This window comes from Peromyscus californicus, unplaced genomic scaffold, assembly GCF_007827085.1.
Source record: "Peromyscus californicus insignis strain IS unplaced genomic scaffold, ASM782708v3 Scaffold_19__1_contigs__length_69161282, whole genome shotgun sequence".
Taxonomy (NCBI): Eukaryota; Metazoa; Chordata; class Mammalia; order Rodentia; family Cricetidae; genus Peromyscus; species Peromyscus californicus.
In genome coordinates, this window is record NW_026294491.1 from 7459034 (window position 1) to 7479199 (window position 20166).

The 20166-nt window shown below is 45.5% G+C and overlaps 1 protein-coding gene across 1 annotated transcript in view; it reads left to right on the top strand.

The window, feature by feature from the left end:
- The window catches only part of Dnah8 (dynein axonemal heavy chain 8), a 227096-nt gene that overhangs the window by 37731 nt on the left and 169199 nt on the right, over window positions 1-20166 (top strand). The window contains exons 15-24 of the mRNA XM_052744492.1: window positions 3150-3230; window positions 3693-3809; window positions 4605-4724; window positions 6740-6875; window positions 11010-11122; window positions 11592-11722; window positions 14627-14699; window positions 15858-16053; window positions 17531-17727; window positions 19071-19197. Of these exons, the coding sequence (XP_052600452.1) occupies window positions 3150-3230; window positions 3693-3809; window positions 4605-4724; window positions 6740-6875; window positions 11010-11122; window positions 11592-11722; window positions 14627-14699; window positions 15858-16053; window positions 17531-17727; window positions 19071-19197 (1291 nt within the window). The remainder of the gene's footprint in view (window positions 1-3149; window positions 3231-3692; window positions 3810-4604; window positions 4725-6739; window positions 6876-11009; window positions 11123-11591; window positions 11723-14626; window positions 14700-15857; window positions 16054-17530; window positions 17728-19070; window positions 19198-20166) is intronic.

Consider the following 20166-nt stretch of genomic DNA (forward strand, 5'->3'; position numbering starts at 1 on the left):
GAGCCCCTGTGTCCAATAGCACTCATTCCTCACTTACCCTTCAGACTCCCTCCTACCCTGCAGCTGAAAACTACCATTGACATTGTCTCTGTGGACCTGCCTGCACTGGGCATGTCCTACAAATGGAATCATAGAACATGTGGCCTTTTCTATGGAGCTTCCTCCACAAAACAGAGCTAATTCACATTGCTTCGTGTGTCAGGGCTTCACATTCATTGCATTGTACGATTTTACCACACTTGGGTTATCTGTTTGTCACTTGGTGTTGTGGGACACTGTTCCTGGGGAGATGAGAACAAATGCTTACTCGCCAACCAACCACAGACTGAAATAAGGATATCACCAAACTTTAACTTGGTGAACCAAGGAGTTTGCCTGGGGATAGTACAGGAATATGGCCCAGGGTTTACTTAAAAGAAAGGCTCAGCTACAGCTGCATCGACAAAGCCCACCCTAGCATGGGGGACAGATTGTGAAAGCTGGAAGCCTGGAGTGCACTGCACACCCTGCAGGCAGATCAACAGGTTGGAGAGTGTCTTTTCTGAGAAGCTCTGTTGGTCTCAGTCTCTTTCAGGCAGCTTGTCTGGTCTGTATTCAGGCAGTTCAACTACTCTCTGGTTCTTCCGGAGGGTTGGGCTGGTCTGAGAGGCTTCTGGGCAGTTTGACCTGTCTCTGATTCTTTCAGGTGACTTGTCTTGTCTGAAAGTGCCTCACAGCAGTCCTTATAGTTTATGTATGCTTGGAGGGGGAGGGACCTAGTGAATCTGGCCAGTTTCAGGGACTTCCTGAAGCCTTTGAGTTGTTGACTTCCTGTGCTGAAGAATTTTCTTTGCAGGGTGGAATGATTTACCTCCTTTCTAACCACCTGGTCTTAACAGGCTTCCCTCCAAGATGAAAGGATTTATTCTTGGAAGATTGCCACTCAACAGATGAGCATTTGGTCTGCTTCTGTTTTGTGGCTTTTATGAATAAATGTGGCTGTGACTGTTGGCATCTAAGTTTTTGACGGAGGAATGTCTTTACTCTCTTGGGCTTTTGTCTACACAAGTGAAATCGCTAGGTTTCATTAATTTGCTAATCCCACATGAAACCTTGTAAAGAACTAGGCTGTTCTCAGAAGTGACGAAGTGACACCATCACTGTATTTCCCTTCCAGTGAGCGAGGGTGAATCTGGGTTTGCTACATCCTTCCGTTACTTGTTAGTGCCTGTCCTTTGCATTTGTGGTATTCTGGTTCAGTATTTCCATATGGTTTGTATTCATGTTTCCCTGGTGATTAGTGATGCTATCCATCTTTTCATGAGCTTATTGGCTGTTTGTAGGTTTTTTGGAGGTATAGAGTTTTGTCATAAAGTTATGCTGCCTCATCAGACCCTTTGCTCATTTTAAAATTGGGTTGTTTGTCTTTTTAATTTTTGAATGATAATAGGTCTTTGTAGATACTAGTATGTTATTAGATATTAGATTTGATTTTTTTCTCCCATTCTGTGGGTTGTTTTCTTTTGTTAATGATTTTTTTTTAAAATCTTTTTTAGATAGGACTCCCTATATAGCTCTAGTTTACCTAAAACTCTCTACGTAGACCAGGCTGGTCTTGAACTCACAGATGTCTGCCCGCCTTTGCTGCTCAAGTGCTGGGATTAAAGGTGTGGATCACTATGCCTGACCAGTGATGCACTTTGAGATAAAAGCATTTTGTATTTTGATGAAGTTCAATACATCTAATGGTTTATTTTATTTCTTGTGTTTTCGTTGTCCTGTTTGAGAAATCTTTGCCCAATCCAATGCCACAGCCATTTATGTCTCTTCTTCAAAGAGTTTCGGCTCTTAGCAAAACAGGGTATGATTGTTACAGAACCCTCCACCCCAGAGGTTCATTGGCATCGTGGAGACCGTGCACTTGGTATCAAATGCTTTGGGTTTCTGCATGGCAAGTCCCGGAGGCTGCCACCATTTTTATCTCATGGGATCTCATTAGCATTGGGTGACATCATGAAAGTCAAAGTTGCTTGCTGAGTGTCCCGGCTGAAGGAATCAAGAACTCTGAAACTATTAATTAAAACTGAAGTCACTTAAAAACCAGTAAAGCAACTTTATTCCACATCTCCCACCACACCCTGCAATAAGTTACAACAAAGCAGCCCAAATTGGTCATTGTGGGTCATCTCTGTAAGGAAAATAAAGGCTCATCCATGCTGGTTGTGTGGAGCAGTTGAATTTATTTAGATTTAAGAAGCAGGGGCTGGAACAATGACTAATCGGTTAAGAGGTCTTGCTCTTGCAGCAGCAACCATTTGTATCCAGTCCTTGGGACCCAGCACCCTCTTCTGGCCTCTCTGGGTACTGCATGCACATGGTTTGCAGTCGTAATATAAGCACCAATATACATAAAATAAAAATTAAATCTTTAAAAAAGAAAAAAAATTAAGAATCAATCATGACTTCAGTGATGAGTGTTTTTTAAAGATGTGTGTGTGTGTGTGTGTGTGTGTAGTATATGCCACTTGTGAACATGGGTGCCCAAAGAGGTCAGAAGAGGGCACTGGGGGCCTTGGACCTGGAGTTACAGGTGTTTGTGAGCCAGCCAACTTGGGCACTGGGACGTGATCTCTGGTCCTTGGCTTGAGGAACAAGCACTCTTAACTACAAGCCATCTCTCCAGCCCCAGTGGTGAGTATGTTTTCATGGGTAAAAATATTAGGAGCCCAGCCTGTAATCTAGCACCTGGGAGGTGGAAGCAAGAAGACCAGGAGTTCAAGGCCAGCCTAGGCTACTTGAGACCCTCCCTGTCTTAAACAAACAAATTAATGAAAAAAAAAGACCCAAAAGATAAAAATGTGTAATAACAGATACCATGAAATGATAATTATCCAGTTTTACAAAATGAAGAGAGAAAAGCAAGGTATGTGAAAAACCGAGAAATTAAGAAGTGACATGAACACGTTTGATTGAATTGAAAGGGAATGTCCTTATGATTGACAGCTCATGAAAGAGTATGGTCAGTCAGTATAAATTAAAATGAGCAGTTCCCATCCTGGCAGACCCATGTGGGAAAATCAGGTGCAATGAAGCCCTTCTGGTCTGAGCCAAACTGTGGTCATTGCTTCACTGTGAATTAAAGTAAGCTCTGCCGTTTTGACTTTGTACAGGGCCTTCTGCAGTATTACGACGATTTATGCCAGGAAGTGCCTTCTGTGTTTGTCAATCTCATGACCCCTAAAATGAAAAAGGTTGGTGACGCCGGTGGTTCATATTGATTTCTCCGATTTAAAATTAGATTCCTGTTCTATAGATTATGGATCTCAGAACACATCTCCTTGCCTAGACCATCTGTCTTTCTCATTTCAACTTTACAGCTCTCTCCCTCTCTCTCTCCCCTCCCCCGTCTCTCCCTCCCCTCTTCCTCCCCTCTTCCTCCCCTCTCCCTCCCTCCCTCTCTTACCATGGAATGATTCCTTGTCTAGGTTTTGTTACCTTTGTAAAACAAGTAAACGTGAGTTGTGAGCACTTTGTAAAAATTTATGGCTCCTTTCAGGACACCCGAAGATGATTTAAAACAAAAGGAATCTCTATTAGGTACAATGGTGGGAGAATTGAATTAAGGAAATACATCACACAGTATTTTCAAGTAGCAACAGAGGCTCTTGTGGAAGACTCCTGTGAGCAGTGGGAAACCTTTTTGCTCTTCCTAGGTGGAATCTGTGCTGAGGCAAGGGCTCACAATACTGACGTGGTCATCGTTAATGCTGGAGAGCTTCTTCCATGAGGTTGAGTCTGTTTTGGATATGTTCAACCAGCTTCTAAAGAAGGTAAAAACAATACGCTTTCAGAGCCACGCACACAAATACTCAAGGTACAGGCAGTGGTTTACTCACTTTAAAGGGTATGGTTTGGGCTGGAGAGGTGGCTCAGTGGTTCAGAGCGAGTCCCACTCTGCAGAGGACCTGCGTTCGGTTCCCGGGACACATGTCTGGCTGCTCACGCCTGCCCGTAACTCCAGCTCCACAGAGACCTGCCACCTCTGACCTCTGCGGGCACCTGCATTAGCACCCACTTTCCCCGTACTGAAACACATACATTAACATGTGTCTGACGTTGGCCAAATGACACAGTGGTCTAACGGGTGATGGCCTGTTGATTGCTCATGCGTCTGTTGTCTAAAACATGCACATCTCTGTGTGGTGTCATGGTGTCACGAACTCAGAGGCTTTGGAGCCAGCCACACATGGCCAGGGTCCTCTGCTTTTTCCTAGCTGTGTGCCCTTTCCTGCTTTTCTTTCTTCTTCTGAGCCTTGGTGTCTTTAGCTGTAAAGCAGGGACATGAAAGGCTCATGTGTGCAAGATGAGGAGCAAAGAAAGCCATGCCTATTAGTGGTGCTCGGGCCCACGGCGCTTTAGACCCGTGTCATGGCTCCTTTGTACACATTCTCCTGAACTGTTGTTAACCAGCTTGGGCTTGACCCAGGTTGGGAATTTCTAGATTCGGTTCTGTAAATGGATGTTATGCCTCCAGCGCATTTTGGGGTAAAAATGTTAGTAGTGTGAAAGGGAAAGAGGGCCGTTCCTCACTCTTTACTTTTTGCGTGTCCTTTTCCTGCCGGTAGGTCAATGACCTGTGTGAAATGCATATCGACACAGTTCTGAAGGAGATAGCCAAGACGTTGCTAATTTCCTTGTCGGACAGTGGCGCTACCCGAGTCGAGGACATGCTGACCCTCAACGAGGTACAGGTTCATTAGGACAGCAGGAGCCTCGAGTCACTGGCCTGACGTGTGAACTCGCAGTCTAGACGTGGACACCTAAGCCATTTTTTTCTTTTCCTCCTCTTCCTCCTTCCTTTTTTCCTCTTCCTCCCCCCTCCGCCTAGCTTTTGTGGGAAATAGCCTACGCATCAAAGACTTCTGTGGCTCCAGCGGCTCAACCCAGGGCCACACCTGGGTATACTATTTACGAATGCCCTTAAACTAATGCGGGACTCCTTGGGACCCTGTCAGTGTTTCATGGCTCCTCTCTCAGTCAGCTTTCTACCTTCCTTTGCTTCCTCCTCCTCTCCCCACCCCTCCCCCCCCCTCCCCTCCCCTCCCCTTTTCTTCTCTTCCTTCCAACTGGTTCTTGTTATGTATCCCTGGCTGGCCTGGAACTCCCTATTTAGACCAGGCTGGCTTTGAACTCACAGACATTCACCTGCCTCTGCCTCTTGACCGGCTGGGATTAAGGGCCTGGGCCCCATGCCCAGCTGCCATTCTCCTTATGGTTTGATTACACATGTTTTCTTGTTAAGTCACTGAGAAACCTGGGGCTCATCACCCTACCACGTTCCATTTCCGAAGTCCATTTAGCCTTAAAACCAAGCCAGGTTTTGCTAGATTTTGCTCAGATCGCCTCTTCTTTCCTGTAGCCACTACCTGTTTCTTGGGTCAGGCCTTTAAGCTCAGCTTAACACTGTGGCCTGACTCCTTCCCTGCTTCCGCATCTGGCCATGATATCCAGCCATATTGCCACCTTATCTGATTACACAACTTTCCTTCAATAACAGTGGCATCTAGTCATTACAGCATAAGATCTAACCTCCTTAGCATCCTCCTCCACTGACATTTCAGTCTGTGTTGTTTTCCTGTTTTATTGATTTGTATTTATGGACACATACCTAAAAGGTGCACAAATCTTTCCTTTAATTAAAATTTTTTATGTGTATAGGTGTTTTGCTTACATGCATGTCTGTGTACCAGATGCATTCTGGTGCCTGAGGCAGCTAGAAAAGGGTGTTGGATCACCTGGGATTGGGGTTATAGATGGTTATGAGTTGCCATGTAGGTGCTGGGAATCGAATCTGGGTCCTCTGCAAGAGAGGTCAGTGCTCTTAATCATAGAGCCATCTCTCTAGCCCTCTGGTACACAGATCTGAAGTGTCATTCAGTCACTGTGCATTCTGTTCCTTGTTTTTTGATCCCCACTTCATACCAGTGGTGTAGTGCAGAGCGTGGTCTCTGTATTTACATAGATGTGATTCATCTTATTCTTTCCATCTCTTGACAGTGTGTTATTCTATTGTATAAGTTTGTTGCAATTTACCCAGGCTGTTGGGGACATTTGGATAGCTTATAACATTCAATTTTATACTGAACGTATGTGTGTGTTTTTTGTGGATGTTGGAACTGATTTGGGTGGATATACATCCGAAAGTGAAATTGTTGGGTCATCTTATATATATTTGGCTGTGGTAGCGTTACTGGAAAATTTGGTGTGTCCCTTCTTGACTGCTGGATGATACTGGGGATTGGGATCCTCTCTTGGGATTTTTAGTCATGTAAATAAAAAATAAAATTGAGAAAGGACTCAAACAGAAGCTCAAGGGCAATTTTATTAGCGTTTAAAAGAAAAAAGCCCAGAGCAGGTACACTGTAAACTTCAGCTGCTTAGGGGGTGGAGAGCTGGTTCAGTGGTTAAGATCACTCAGTGATGGATTGTGATGGGTAATGTAAGCCAAATACATGCCCCCAAGTTGGTTTTGGTCAGTGTTTTATCACAGCAACAAGACCTTATCTGTCAATCTCTTCTCGAAGTACTGGGGATAGAACCTAGGACCATGCAAGGTGAGTGCCCTGCCCCTGAGCTGCGTATCCAGCCCCTCTAGCGACTTTCAAGTGGAATTGATCATAGCTGTAGAAAGTAAAGTCACAATAATTTCATGGTGTTTTTAAGGTGTCTGAAAATTAATGGTGATTTATCTGTTTAATAGATGTACACAAAGGAATGGGCTGATATTCTAAACCACAAGAGCAGGCATGTGGAAGAAGCTGTGAAAGAGCTTATATCAATATTTGAGCAAATCTACGAAGTTAAATACACCGGGAAGCCAGCCAAACCGGTGCCAGGTAATCCACGAGGAAATGTCTGAGTCCCAAGAGCTGAGCCTGGGTCCCCCCGTGGGTACCTCCTCCTTCACAGATAGCAAGGTTTCAGCTTCCCAAAGGGAAAGCAGGTGTCCAGGGTCATCCACAGTGTAGGCACAAACAACTTAGACCCTATGAGCTTCTGGCGGCAGTTAAGGGAATAGTGGGGTCCTTGAAATCCTAGTTTTCTCTTTCTGTGTGTGTGTGTGCACGCGCGCGCGCACACGCGCGCACATATTCATATGTATATTCTAATGTCACTTTGGCCTTTTGACTCATTTTTCTTTCTTTTTTTTTTTTAAACACCTAAAGAGCAAAATCTATAATTTTCATGGCTCTGAAAATTCTAATTTGGGCAAGACCACGTTTTACGATACCTCCACCTACCCCAGCCCTTTCTGCAGAATTAGCTGTGTGTTCCCACTTAGGAATGCCTCAGGGGTTCTGGGCAGAACTGAATGCTGTCATTTCAGAGCAATGGCAGCAAAGATCACACCATGGTGTGTATCCCGCCCCCACACCCTTGATTAAAGGATGGCGTGCGTGCGTGAGGAGCTCCATGTCTTTTTTTTTTTTTTTTTTTAAAGATTTATTGTGTATACAGTGTTCTGCCTACACGCATCCCTGCAGGCCAGAAGAGGGCACCAGATCTCATTGCAGATGGTAGTGAGCCAGCATGTGGTTGCTGGGAATTGAACTCAAGACCTTTGGAAGAGCAGCCGGTGCTCTTAACCTCTGAGCCATCTCTCCAGCCCCGTCTTTTTGTTTTTAAAGATTTCTTTATTTTTTATTTACATGTATGTGTCTTTGTGAGTGTGAGCCATGTGTGTGAGGGCGTCCGATCCCCTGGAGCTGGAGTTATAGGCAAGTGTGACCCTCCTGTCATGGATGATGGAAACTGAACTCAGGTTCTCTGGAAGAGCAGCAGATTCTCCTGAGGGCCTAGCTGTCTCTCAACCCTGAGATTTCAGTCTTAAACGTCCAACTCTGCCCCAGTGTGTTGAGTACGTCTGACTGGGGATGAGAGAAAATTCCTCATCTTACCAGCTATTTAAAGAGCTTGAAATTATTTATTTATTTATTTATTTATTTATTTTTGGTGTGTGTGTTTCCTGTTCTCCAAATGTTTTAGAATTTCTTATTTTGCTGGAAGAAGCCAGGGCCCCAATAATTCCAGTAAATACATGCTTATAAGCCCAAGCCATAAGCTGCTGAATCTGAACCTGTTTATGAGGGCTGTGTGACTTTAAATTCCCTGCTGGGGAATTGTGCATTTTCTGCTTCTGGGTTGGTGTTTAAGAACATGATGGTTTGAGGTTCCCTGAGATTGCCCTGTCATTGGGTAAATTTGCAACGGAAGATTTGTTTGGTTAAAACCAAGTTTTTTTTTTTTTTTTTTTTTTTTTTGAGCTCTACATAAGAACTGACTGGGTAGAAGTTTGTAGTTGGTGGTTTTACTCTTTAGCCTCAGAAGGTTTTGTCCCTGTCAGTCAGAGGCCCAGGTCACCCAAACGCCTACACTTCCCAGCATCCTCTGCTCAGGGTTGCAGTACAAGGCTGGGTTTTACAAGTCAGGCCTCTGACTAGACTCAGGGTGTGCTGCCAATGCAATGCTGAAGGGCTCTGTCTAGGAGAGGTCAGAGGTCAGATATGTTAGCTAAGTACCAAGGCACCTGAAGGGGAGCGGGCTTTTTTCAGTGAGCTGGGGGAACATTCCAGTCAAACAGAGATCCCACTGGAGTGGTACTATAAGAAAGGAGGGAGAGGAAGAAGGACAGACAGACAGAGTCTGAGAGAGACTGATTGGATACACTAGGCCCATGAGTTTGTCTTTTTAATGAGTTCCCTGGCGATGTTCGATCCGTGACTTAAGAGACCACAGCAATTCTCTGTGAGGGACGAGGCCACCAGAGAGCAGAGCTTGGAGAAATCTTTTGGTGGAAGCACAGTGTGGGCGGATGCTACTGGCTTCTGGGTTGGGATGCTGGAAACATCCTCCACGATGGCCCCAGGAGCAAAGGATTGTGGGGCCCAGAGTGTCACCATGCCAGCCGGGGAAGCCCTGACCTCCAGAGAGTGTGTGGGCACAGCATGGCTTGTGTCACCTTAGTTTCCCACACGGTTAGTTCACACCAAAAGTGTCACAGAGGGTGAGCTCATTACGTCAGAATTCTCAGGTGTCAGTCACTGAGTGACCTAGAAAGATGTGATGTGCAGTTATCTCCCATTCTTTCCTTACTGTTGATTTTATTTTTTCCTTTCGGTGTGTGTGCTGGTGCCCATGTGTGCATGTTCACGTGGAGGTCAGGGGTCAGTCTCTGATGACATCCCTGGGGATGCTGTCTACCTGGGTTTACATTTTTAAAAACTACATTTATGTGTTGTGTTATGTTTATATATTATTTTTATATATATAATATTTTTTTTTCTGTGTGGGTCGGAGGGTAACGTGTGGCAGTCTGTTTTCTCTTACTGCTGTGTGAACACCGGGGTAGAACGCAGGTCATCAGGCTGCCACCAAACACTTGTACCCACTGAGCTGTCTCCCAGCCCACGCCTGGGATTTAAAAAAGTTTTTTTCTTAACATTTTTTAAATTTTCATTTTTTTTTGGCAGCATCTCTTAGTGGCCCAGAATTCATCAGTTTAGCTAGGTCAGCTGGCCAATAAGTCCCAGGCATCCACCTATCTATTCATTCATCCACCCATCCACCCATCCACCCATCCACCCATCCACCCATCCACCCATCCACCCATCCACCCATCCATCCATCCATCCATCCACCTATCTATTCATCCATTCATCCATCCACCCATCCATCCACCCATCCATCCATCCACCCATCCATCCATCCATCCATCCATCTATCCATTCATTCATCCACCTATCCATCCATCCATCCATCCATCCATCCATCCATCCATCCATCCATCCATCCATCCATCCCATCCATCCATCCACCAATTTATCCATCCATCCATCCATCCATCCATCCACCAATTTATCCATCCATCCATCCATCCATCCACCAATTCATCCATCCATCCATCTATCCATCCACCTATCCATCCATCCATCCATTAATCCATCCATCCACCAATTCATCCACCAGTTCATCCATCCACCATCCATCCATCCACCCACCCACCTACCTATCTGTCCATCCATCCACTTTTCCATCCATCCATCCACCCATCCATCCATCCATCCACCCATCCACCTATCTATCCATCCATCCACCTATCCATCCACCCATCCACCTATCTATCCATCCATCACCTATCCATCCACCCATCCACCTATCTATCCATCCATCCACCAATCCATCTTCAATGTTGGGATTACAAGCATGCCACCATTCTCAACTTTTTTTTTTTTTTTTAATTTTTTTTTTTAAAGATTTATTTATTTATTATGTACACAGTGTTCTGCCTACATGCATGCTTGCAGGCCAGAAGAGGGCACCAGATCTCATTATGGATGGTTGTGAGCCACCATGTGGTTGCTGGGAATTGAACTCGGGACCTCTGGAAGAACAGCCAGTGCTCTTAACCTCTGAGCCATCTCTCCAGCCCCCATTCTCAACTTTTTATGTGACTGTTACAAACTAAATTCAGGTCCTCCCTAATGTTTTGTTTTGTTTTGTTTTCCTCTGAATTCTAAATACAAAGATTTTTAGTTGAATAGTGTGTCTTTTGAGATGAATATTTTAAATTGAATTCCTAGTAGAAGGAATGTAAAAGAAACTTTAAATACAGTTTTTTTTGGTACGAACCTTTTTTTTTTTTAGTTAATTTTTAAAAAGAGCTTCTTGGACAGTTAAGAGTCCTGGCTGTTCTTACAGAGGTCCCAGGTTCAGTTCCCCCGATCCACATGGCAGCTCACAATGGTCTGTTAATCCAGCTCCAGGGTTTCAGTCTCCCTTCTGGCATCTGCAGGCACTGCACACATGTAGTGCACATAGATTCCCATAGACAAAATACTCATACACATAAAATAAAAATGAAAAATTAAACAACAACAACAAAAAAGCTTCCCAATAAGGCTTGGTCATATAGGGTAAGTGTAACTCTGGAAATTCAAGTGTTACATTTTTGTTTTATCTTCTATGTCCAGAGCAGAGGAAGCATGTTGTTTTTGGAAGCGAGACAGAAGAGGGTGATAGCCTTGACTATGAGGCTGAGACAAAGGAGGTTGACACCAATGACAAGGAAGACGAGTTTAAAAAGGTATTTACTGTGGGGTTTGTGGACTAGTGACTCAGGACTGTAGGTGATGAGGAGAGAGAGGAGAGTGTATCCCCCTCTGCCCATCCCCTACACCAAGCATTGAGAAACCTCATACTCAAGTTTCAGTGTGCCTTATCGAATATTGAGCAAACCTGGATTATTCAAACACACTGGTTTTTTGTTTTTTTGGGGTTTTTTGTTTTTGCAATTCTGCCGTTGGGTCTGCCCTCACGTGGCTTGCTAGGCTGTTTCTGCAAGCACTCTTCATACATTCACAAATATTGTTATGTATGTGTCTGAAGAAACCCAGGCAAGAAATGTAGGGTTGAATGTATTTCTCCAGTGTTATTGAAATTGCCTGGTTTATTCTTTCTTACCGCTCGCCTGTCACTTCCAATATTGAGCCGCTGCTTTGGGGACGTGAGGAGTTCATTTCTGGTATTAAATGTAACATGATTTCTTATTACAGGAATGCAAGGAGGTCTATGCTTTCTTCTCTCATCAATTACTGGACAGTCTACAAAAAGCGACACGCTTGTCTTTGGACACAATGAAACGGAGAATATTTGTGGGAAGGCAAGTTGAAAATGTGCTAAGTATGTTGGCTAAACTGCCTATAACAATGTAATTCAATAATACCTTTTACTTCATTACTTACCTGTTTGTTTATTTTTGAGACAGGGTCTTATGTATCCCAAGCTATGTAGCTATACTAGCATTTTCTAAATGAACAGAACTAATAATATATCATTATTAACGTTCATATATTATCATGAACACCATGGGCAGACAGACAACAGCGTGGAGGGGGCTCTGAGCAGTTCAGGCTCCAGCACCAGAGGCAGCATGGTAGGGGCTCTGAAGAAGGGTAGAAGGGTGGGAGAGTGGAGGGGTGTGTGGCTGGGCATGGGTGGGGGTTTCTTCTTATAGCTCTCTGAGGATGGGGGAGGTTTCACAGCCCCAGCCTACAGCCAGCAAGCAGGAGGCAGGGGAGGGGGTGGGGAGAAGGAAGTGTGGCTACCCTCTTGGTTTCTGGAGCAGGTGGAGGTGCTTATCTGATGCCTTTTGGTTGGGCAGCTTGCCCTTTTGGGGAGCTTTCTCTGGCTCTCAGATTGTGTCCTTTGTATCTCGGCCCCCTCTTGTTTTCCTGGGTCTCTCGTTGGGAGACTGAGTTGGTGCTCTTTTGTTTACTGGAAGAATGGGGGCCGAGTGTGTGCTTTTGGACTTTATCTTTACGGCTTTATCTCTCTTTTGGTCCCATCTCTCCATTGGTGCTCCTCCACAGACAGGTCTTTTTGTCCCAATGACAGCATTTCTTGTATTCACAAGGAGAAAGAGACCGGAAAGTCTGCATTTTCCAAATAATCTTGTCTAGGAGAGCAATGGGTGTCGAGGCAGAGGCCGCTCATCAGACTAATTCTCATCTCTGTGTGTGGGCCCATGTGTCTGTGTCTAGACATGAGTGGTATTGTTTAAAAAGCAATTTCTGTAAGTCTTTGAATGGGATCTCCTGTCTGTGGGAAATAAGATAATAACAAATTTCAGAGGCAAGTGGAAACGAAACAGTTGTTAATAAACCGTTCTGCAGAAAGGGCGCCAGCCTAGAGAAAAGGCGAAAATAGGCTAGCCCAAGATAGTAGTTTTTAAAGCCCCTGACTGTAAAATTTCCTGTCTTCTCTCCTTGCCGGCCAGGACTTGTCCCTGTCCCAAATTCACCATCCTGTTGTTTCAGGACATAGAACTGTAGCTTATGAACAGTGTTTGGCTTGGGACTGTCCCTTTTCTGATGGTGGGCTCCATTACAGGATATCTGCAATTGTCCAGCTCTCCGTCTCCAGCTGCCAGCTAGGGGAGGGGCCTATCACCTCCTGCTTCCCTGCAGCCAGGATGAACTGTCATTACACCTCATACTGAAAATGGACCATAACAATTTATTTCTTCCATGTCTAATCATGTAGGAGTGTCTATTAAAAAGTGTATGAGCCTGGGTCTGGCACAAACTCATAATCCCAGGTACTTAGGAGGTTAAGGCAGGAGAATCATAGGTTCAAGGTCAGCCTGGGCAACTTGGTGAAGCCCTGTCTCAAAGTAAGAAGAAAATGAAGACTGGAGATGTAGCTCAGTAGTAGAATATTTTCTTAGCGTACACAAAGACCTCGTCTTAACCCCAGTAATATAAAAATAAATAAATGACATAAAGTATGGTTTCTGTTGGCGGTAGTCTCCATTATTACAAGCCTGAGGACAAATTGATACAGTCTAGGGGGTCTTAATCAGATTTGTTTTCTCTGCTAATTAAAGAATTAAAAGGCACGAAAGCTCTCGCGTGTTACAGGCACTGCAGACAGCTGCAGACGGAATCAGCAGGTGAAGAAAGGGTTATCGAGGGTGAGGAGACACAGGCACACAGCAGACAGAGAAAAAGACCTCAGTAAAGCAGAGGGGACTGGGAAAGCTGGCAACTCCATTCTCTTCCCGAGAGCCTGGGGGATTCTAAAGCCTCTGAAGGGCTTTCCTCCCCGACTTTAGGGCTGGCCAGTTTGAAGAAAGCTGGGACAGTTGATTGGCCCAGAACTGTAGTGTGACATGTCCCTATCCATCCTTGGCCTTGTTGGGCCATTCCATCAGCAGGGGGTCTGCTGATGGGAGACAAAAGCCTACAAGGCCTTTGTTTAGAGCTGCCAGGTTTTTGTCTCAAGTCGGGAGGGTGAGGAGGACTCCAGCCATTTTGGAAATTCACCACCTTTATTACCTAGCCATGTCCCCTCCCCCTATCTGTCTGCCTACCCTGGAGTCTGTCTGTCCCAGTCTCTCAAAAGAATGCCATTTAGTGACATTGTATGACTAGTTGTTACCGATTGGAAGCCCAGCACTCAAATATTAGGCCATGTATGTGTGATTACCATTTTCCTTCTGAGAGTATCAAATTGTTGTGTTTTAGTTCTGTGCAGTTTATGGTTCTATGATAAATAACCTCCTCTTGGTATTATTTAGTATTTTAAAAGTACAGTGTCATTTATTGATTTTATCACAATTTCATACATGCAAACACTGTATATTTATTGATCATATCTTCCCCTGACAACCTATTCTCACCCTCCCCAGGCACTTCCAACACCCCCCACCACCACCTTCCTGCCTTCATGTCCTCTTTTTTTTTTTTTTTTTTTTTTTGGTTACCCTGTGAGTCTTACCAGTGCCGAGTGGGTAATGCTGCCCGATGTTTTCGGCTTGATCTCATGCAGGTCTGGTGCAGGTGGCCATTGGTGCGGAGAGGTAATTGATGCGCGAGTCACCGCACGTCCAGGACACAGCACTCCGCAGCACAGCCCCCCTCCAGCTCTTCCATTCTTTCTGCCCCCTCTTCTTAACGCTCCCTGAGCTTGGGTGGGGGGAAGGGTGTTTGCTTTTCCAGGATTAAAGATGGACTTTATTTTTAGGATGGAAATGTACAGTGTTAGAAACTGAAATTCAGGCTTAACGTTCATTGTCGGTTCATTCTAGCCATGGGCGAAAACGGTCGGAAGATATCATTTCCTTTATAAAAACCGAAGTGCATCTTGCAATTCCTAATGTGGTAAGTCCTGTTGACGGTGATATTTTGGTAATGTATTTTAGAAACACAGTATTTGGTGAGTGTTTAGAGTGTGAGGCTTTGGGTCTCCAGCATTGCAAAAATAAGTTAATAAATAAAATTAAAAAAAAATTGCATGAGAACTAGACTTTCACTTAGAGTAAGACCTTGGTTCTGGGTGTTTTTATTTTATTTTACTTTAAAAGTTTATTATTTCTTTGTGTGTGTGTGTGTGTGTGTGTGTGTGTGTGTGTGTGTGTGTGTGTGTACATGATTGCAGTACCCATGGAGGACAGAAGAGGGTGTCAGATCCTCTGAAGCTGGACCTACAGATGGTTATGAGCCACCCAGCATGGGTTCTGGGAACTGAGCTTGGGAACCTATGCAAGAGGTACACTTTCTTAGTCCCTGAGCATGTACCTTTACTTCCCCTAGACTTGACTAAGAATAAAAATGTCACCATTTATGTCTGTTATTAAAACCTTTGAGCTGAGGTATAGCTCAGGGGTAGAACATTTGCTTAGTGTATAGAGGGGCACTGGGTTTGATACCTAGCAACACTTACACATGCACACATCCACCCTGCTTGTAAACGGCTCATGGTATATTCTATCAATTAGCAAATAGAAAGCATTACAATAAAATCACCTTAGCAACCGTCCCTGTTCTGACTCCAGCATCTTGAGGAGCCCTGTTGAATATCCCAGCGTGGAGTGAAAGGAAGCTGCACAGTGTTGTGAAGCTCCTGTGTTTTCCAATGGCAGCCCAGCTGCTTACTGCTGCCTAGAACCCCAAACCACACAGGGTGGTCTAGGTAACATCAGGAACAGCCTGTGTCCCTCCTAACACCACACCCACAGTCTGACCTCCTAGAGGAGAGCTTTGTAGCTGCTTTGACACATTTCAAAGAAGCCAAAGGAATCACAGTACTTTGGCTTGTCTTCTGACTTTAGTCTGCTGATGTGGATTCCTGGACCCTTTTGGCCAGCGGCAGTAGAACTGGGAAATTTCTAGGGTGCTGGATGTCTCCTGGCACAACCCTCACCTAAAAGCAGCCTGCCACAGGCTCTGACTGCTCATGGGGAGTTGGATGACTAGAATCAGAGGCAGGGAGGGCTGTTTGTGCCGATAGGATTACACACAGGCTGCTGCTTCCCACAGGTGATGGTTCCTAGCCTGGACGACATTCAGCAAGCCATCAATCGAATGATCCAGTTTACCCTGGAGGTCAGCAGAGGAGTGGCCCACTGGGGACAGCAGCAGGTCAGACGGATCAAGTCGATTCCTAACAATTCCTCTCGCATGGGAACTGATCAAAACCACCCAAGCACGGGGAAGCTGCTGAAGAGGGAAGACAGTAAGAAAATTGCAACACCCAGTTAACCCATAGACGCACACAGTCATTTCTTTCTAGTTTTTGGTCCTAGGTGAACAAAGGTTTGTAGTTTTATCACTGTTTTGTAGTCATTTTGAAAGGCAAAGTGTGAAAAGGAACCCCAGCACCGATTCTCCTTTCAGAGTCCTGTGTGCTCTCATAAACTATGTGCCTTCCACAGCTGCATGATGGGTAATAGCCCCAAATTGCTAACAAATGTCTCAAAGCATGAAGGAATAAGCAGATATGGTCTTAATGTTTTTAGGTTTATTTTATGTGTACATTTCCTGCATGTCTCTCTGTGCACCCCGTGTGTGCCTGGTGCCCACTGAGATCAGAAAAGGGCACCGAGTTCCCTGGAACTGGAGTGTTGAACGGTTGTGAGCCACCACATAGATGCTGGTAATGGAACCCAGCTTACTCTAAACTGCTACACCCTCTCTTCAGCCTTAAATGTGGTCTTTTAGACAGCGAACTTCTCAGGAATACAGAACACGAACCTACCAACGCATGCCACTGCCTCAGTCAGCTAGCTAATCAGATTAAGCCAGCACCTTGTGCTTTATTTTGCGTAAATCTGATTCAGTAACAGAGCAAATGGGATTACAGGCAACTGGGTAAGCACCATAGCTCCAGTCAACCAAGCTGTTGTTCCTATGCAGGAACATGGGCCCCTAATCCCATGGTATGCTGTTTCAAGGGAGAAACCGGGAGTCTGTAATTTCACATGAAGACTCATGCTTTTTAATTGTCAAAAACTGGTTTATTTTTTTCTGTTTGTTTGTTTTTTAATTACTGCATGGGCCAATCAAAAGCCATTCGCCAATCTTGGTGTCACACACCCATCGTCCCAGCACTCGAGAGGGAGATAGCTGTAAGAGGAGCAGACGTCAAGGACCTCTTTAGCTACATTGCAAGTTCAAGACCAGCCTGGGCTAGTATGAGTTCCTGTCTCAAACAGAAAGGGGGGAGGGGCAGCGAGATGGTTAAGATGCTTGCTGCCCAGCCTGACAATACTATCCAAGTCTTGAGTTGAGTCTCCAGAGTCTTCCACATGGTGGAAGGAGAGAACTGACTCCCACAAGCTAATCGCTGACCTCCGCAATATGGCATACCTGAGAAGACACACACACACACACACACACACACACACACACACACACACGCACGCACTAAACAAATAGGAGTATTTGGAGCTGGTGAGACGGCTCCGTGGGTAAAAATGCTTGCCACCATGTCTGACAGCCTGGTCTCCATCTTGGGAACTACGTGGTGGGAAGAGAGAGCTGACGCCTCCTTGTTGTCATCTTGACTTTCAAGTCAATGAATTAATATGTAACCAAACCAACCCCCAACTGCACACATGTATTTTTTTTTAAAGACCCCTGTCCGTATGACAGTTGATAATATCTTTGAGTTGAATATAGATACTGTCTACATTGGAAACGTCTGCTTTCAGGGTCATTCGAAGAAATCATCCCTGCCAGGAAGCTGAAGAATTTCTACCCTGGGGTGGCAGAGCACAAAGATATCTCCAAGCTGGTCCTCCTCCTTTCCTCCTCCGTGAATTCCCTCCGGAAGGCGGCCAACGAGGCCCTGCAGGACTTCCAGAAGTACAAGACCCTGTGGACTGAGGACCGGGATGTGAAAGTGAAGGTGTCTTTCTACTGATGGGGTGGTTTTGGTTTGTCTCTGACCCTTGAGGTGTGTGTGTGTGTGTGTGTGTGTGTGTGTGTGTGTGTGTGTGTGTGTGTGTATGGAGATGGGATGGGGGGATAGGAGCAGAATGAAGCTACTGGGGATCATGAGAGAACTCTGAGCAGAGGGCAGGAACTCACAGATGCCAAGCAACAAGCTAATCTCACAGTGATTCCCTGAGGCCGTTGACAACAGTGAGGCTCTGGCAGGGCCAGGCCACGTATACCTACTTCCTTATGAAGTCCCAACGACAAACCGAAGAAATTCCCCTGGGGAACAAATGAGTTTCTCTACTTACAGAGCACGAATGGCCCTAAAATAGCTGCCCTGTGAGAGGGCTGCACTAGCATGGATGATACCTTCCCCGTGGGCTGTGTACATGGGGCCCCCTTCCTTTAGACCTTTCTGTCACATGCTCTCTAGCCCTTCCAAGAGGCCGTCAGCACCATGGACAGTTAGGGCAGACATGCATTCAGTTGGGTGGGAAGTGACTAGATGCTTGGTGAGGGTCCCATGACCCTTCCTGCCCTCTCCTTCTATGAGGGAAGGTCAACACTTAACAGTTAAGCCCATCTGTGATGATCTTTTGCAAGCTGGCCCGGCTTGAACACAGACGATAGCCATGCATGGTAGAGACACAAGGGGGCTGCCAAACCCAGACTAACCCATGCCAGTGTTATCCTAGGGCCTACCAGGATATCTTGTTCTTTTCCAAGCCATTGGCTCCTGGCGTGGACAAGTGTAAAAGGGTCTGAGCTGCAGTTAGGGCCCTCCCAGAACAAAGGGAAGGCAGTGTGACACAGTCAGTATCTACGCACACAGGTATGACTGGACTACCCTGTAACTTGGACCAGAATGTATGTTGTCGTGTAAGGGAGCAGAGGGCTAGAATATAAAGGGAACTAAGGAAGGGTAGTGTATGTGTGTGTGTGTGTGTGTGTGTGTGTGTGTGTGTGTGTGTGTGTATGGAGATGGGGTGGGGGTAGGGGCAGAATGAAGCTAGTGGGGATAATGAGAATATATATATATATATACATATACATATACATATATATACATATATATATTACTACTCCCTGTTGTGCTCAGGGCTCAGCCTGTGGATGTGAATCCATGGAACCAGTTTCAGCTGGTTCAAATAAACACTGCTTCCTAGCAGAGAGTCTTAGGGTCCCATCTCCCTCCCTGTCCGGGAATCCCGCTATAGAGCAATTGCAGACTTCCAACTCAGCTGTTAGAAGTGTGTGTGTGTGAGCCTCCAGAGGACTGAAGGAAGTATTAACTGTTGCCTTACCTGACAGGAGTTTTTGGCCAACAACCCATCCCTGACTGAGATCAGGTCGGAAATTCTCCACTACGCCACGTTTGAACAGGAGATTGACGAGCTGAAGCCCATTATTGTTGTGGGAGCCCTCGAATTGCACACGGGTAACGTCACCAATGTTTCTGGCGGGTCACAGATGCGGAGTCGGGGGGACACTGCGATGGATAGTTGGAGTAAGGAGTTACTGACGCCGTGGAAAGACAGACAACAGCACAGTGCGGCCTCTGAGGAGGGATCAGGGCCCATGGCAGAATTGAGGTCCCTTCTTATAGCTCTCTGAGGATGGGGGAGGTTGCGTAGCACAGGTCACAGCCAGGCCGTCTGATTCCAAGGCAGGAGATGGGGAAAGGGTGGGGAACAGGATGCATGGCCATCGATACCTGCTTTGACACAGCTCACCTCTGTAGGTGAGAAACCTGGGCACCTGGAAATCTGGCAGCTAGGGACACACACACGGTGGCATCTGTAAGAGGCAGAGGGCTGCTGCAGGGATTGTGGCCAGACTACTCTTGTAGTCTGGTCTTGAGTCTAAGAATTTCTTAAAATAGTATCTGTATTTTACAAAGTAAAGATATTTTACTTTGGATGGAAGGAACATCAGGATATGATCCATGAAATGGTATTTGACTCAGCAAGCAGCTTTGGTACAATATGGTAATTGCCAAGTAGTTCTAGGCCATTCATATTCTTTTACCCCCTTTTTTTCTTTTATTTTTTCCTAAGGCAGAGTCTCATTTAGTCCAGGCTAGCCTCAAACTGAATACATAGCTGAAGATGACCCTGAACTCCTGATCCTTCTGCCTCTATCCTCCTCTTCCTCCTCCTTCTCCTTCTCCTCCTCCTTCTTCTTTAGTTTTTCGAGACAGGGTTTCATTGTGTAACAGCCCTGGCTGTCCTGGAACTCACTTTGTAGACCAGGCTAGGCTGACCTCAAACTCACAGAGATCCGCCTGGCTCTGCCTCCCAAGTGTTGGGATTAAAGGCGTGTGCCACCACTGCCCAGCCTGCCTCTGTGGTGTGAGTGTTGGGGTTATAGACATGAGCCACCACACCTGTTTATTCTGTGTTAAAGT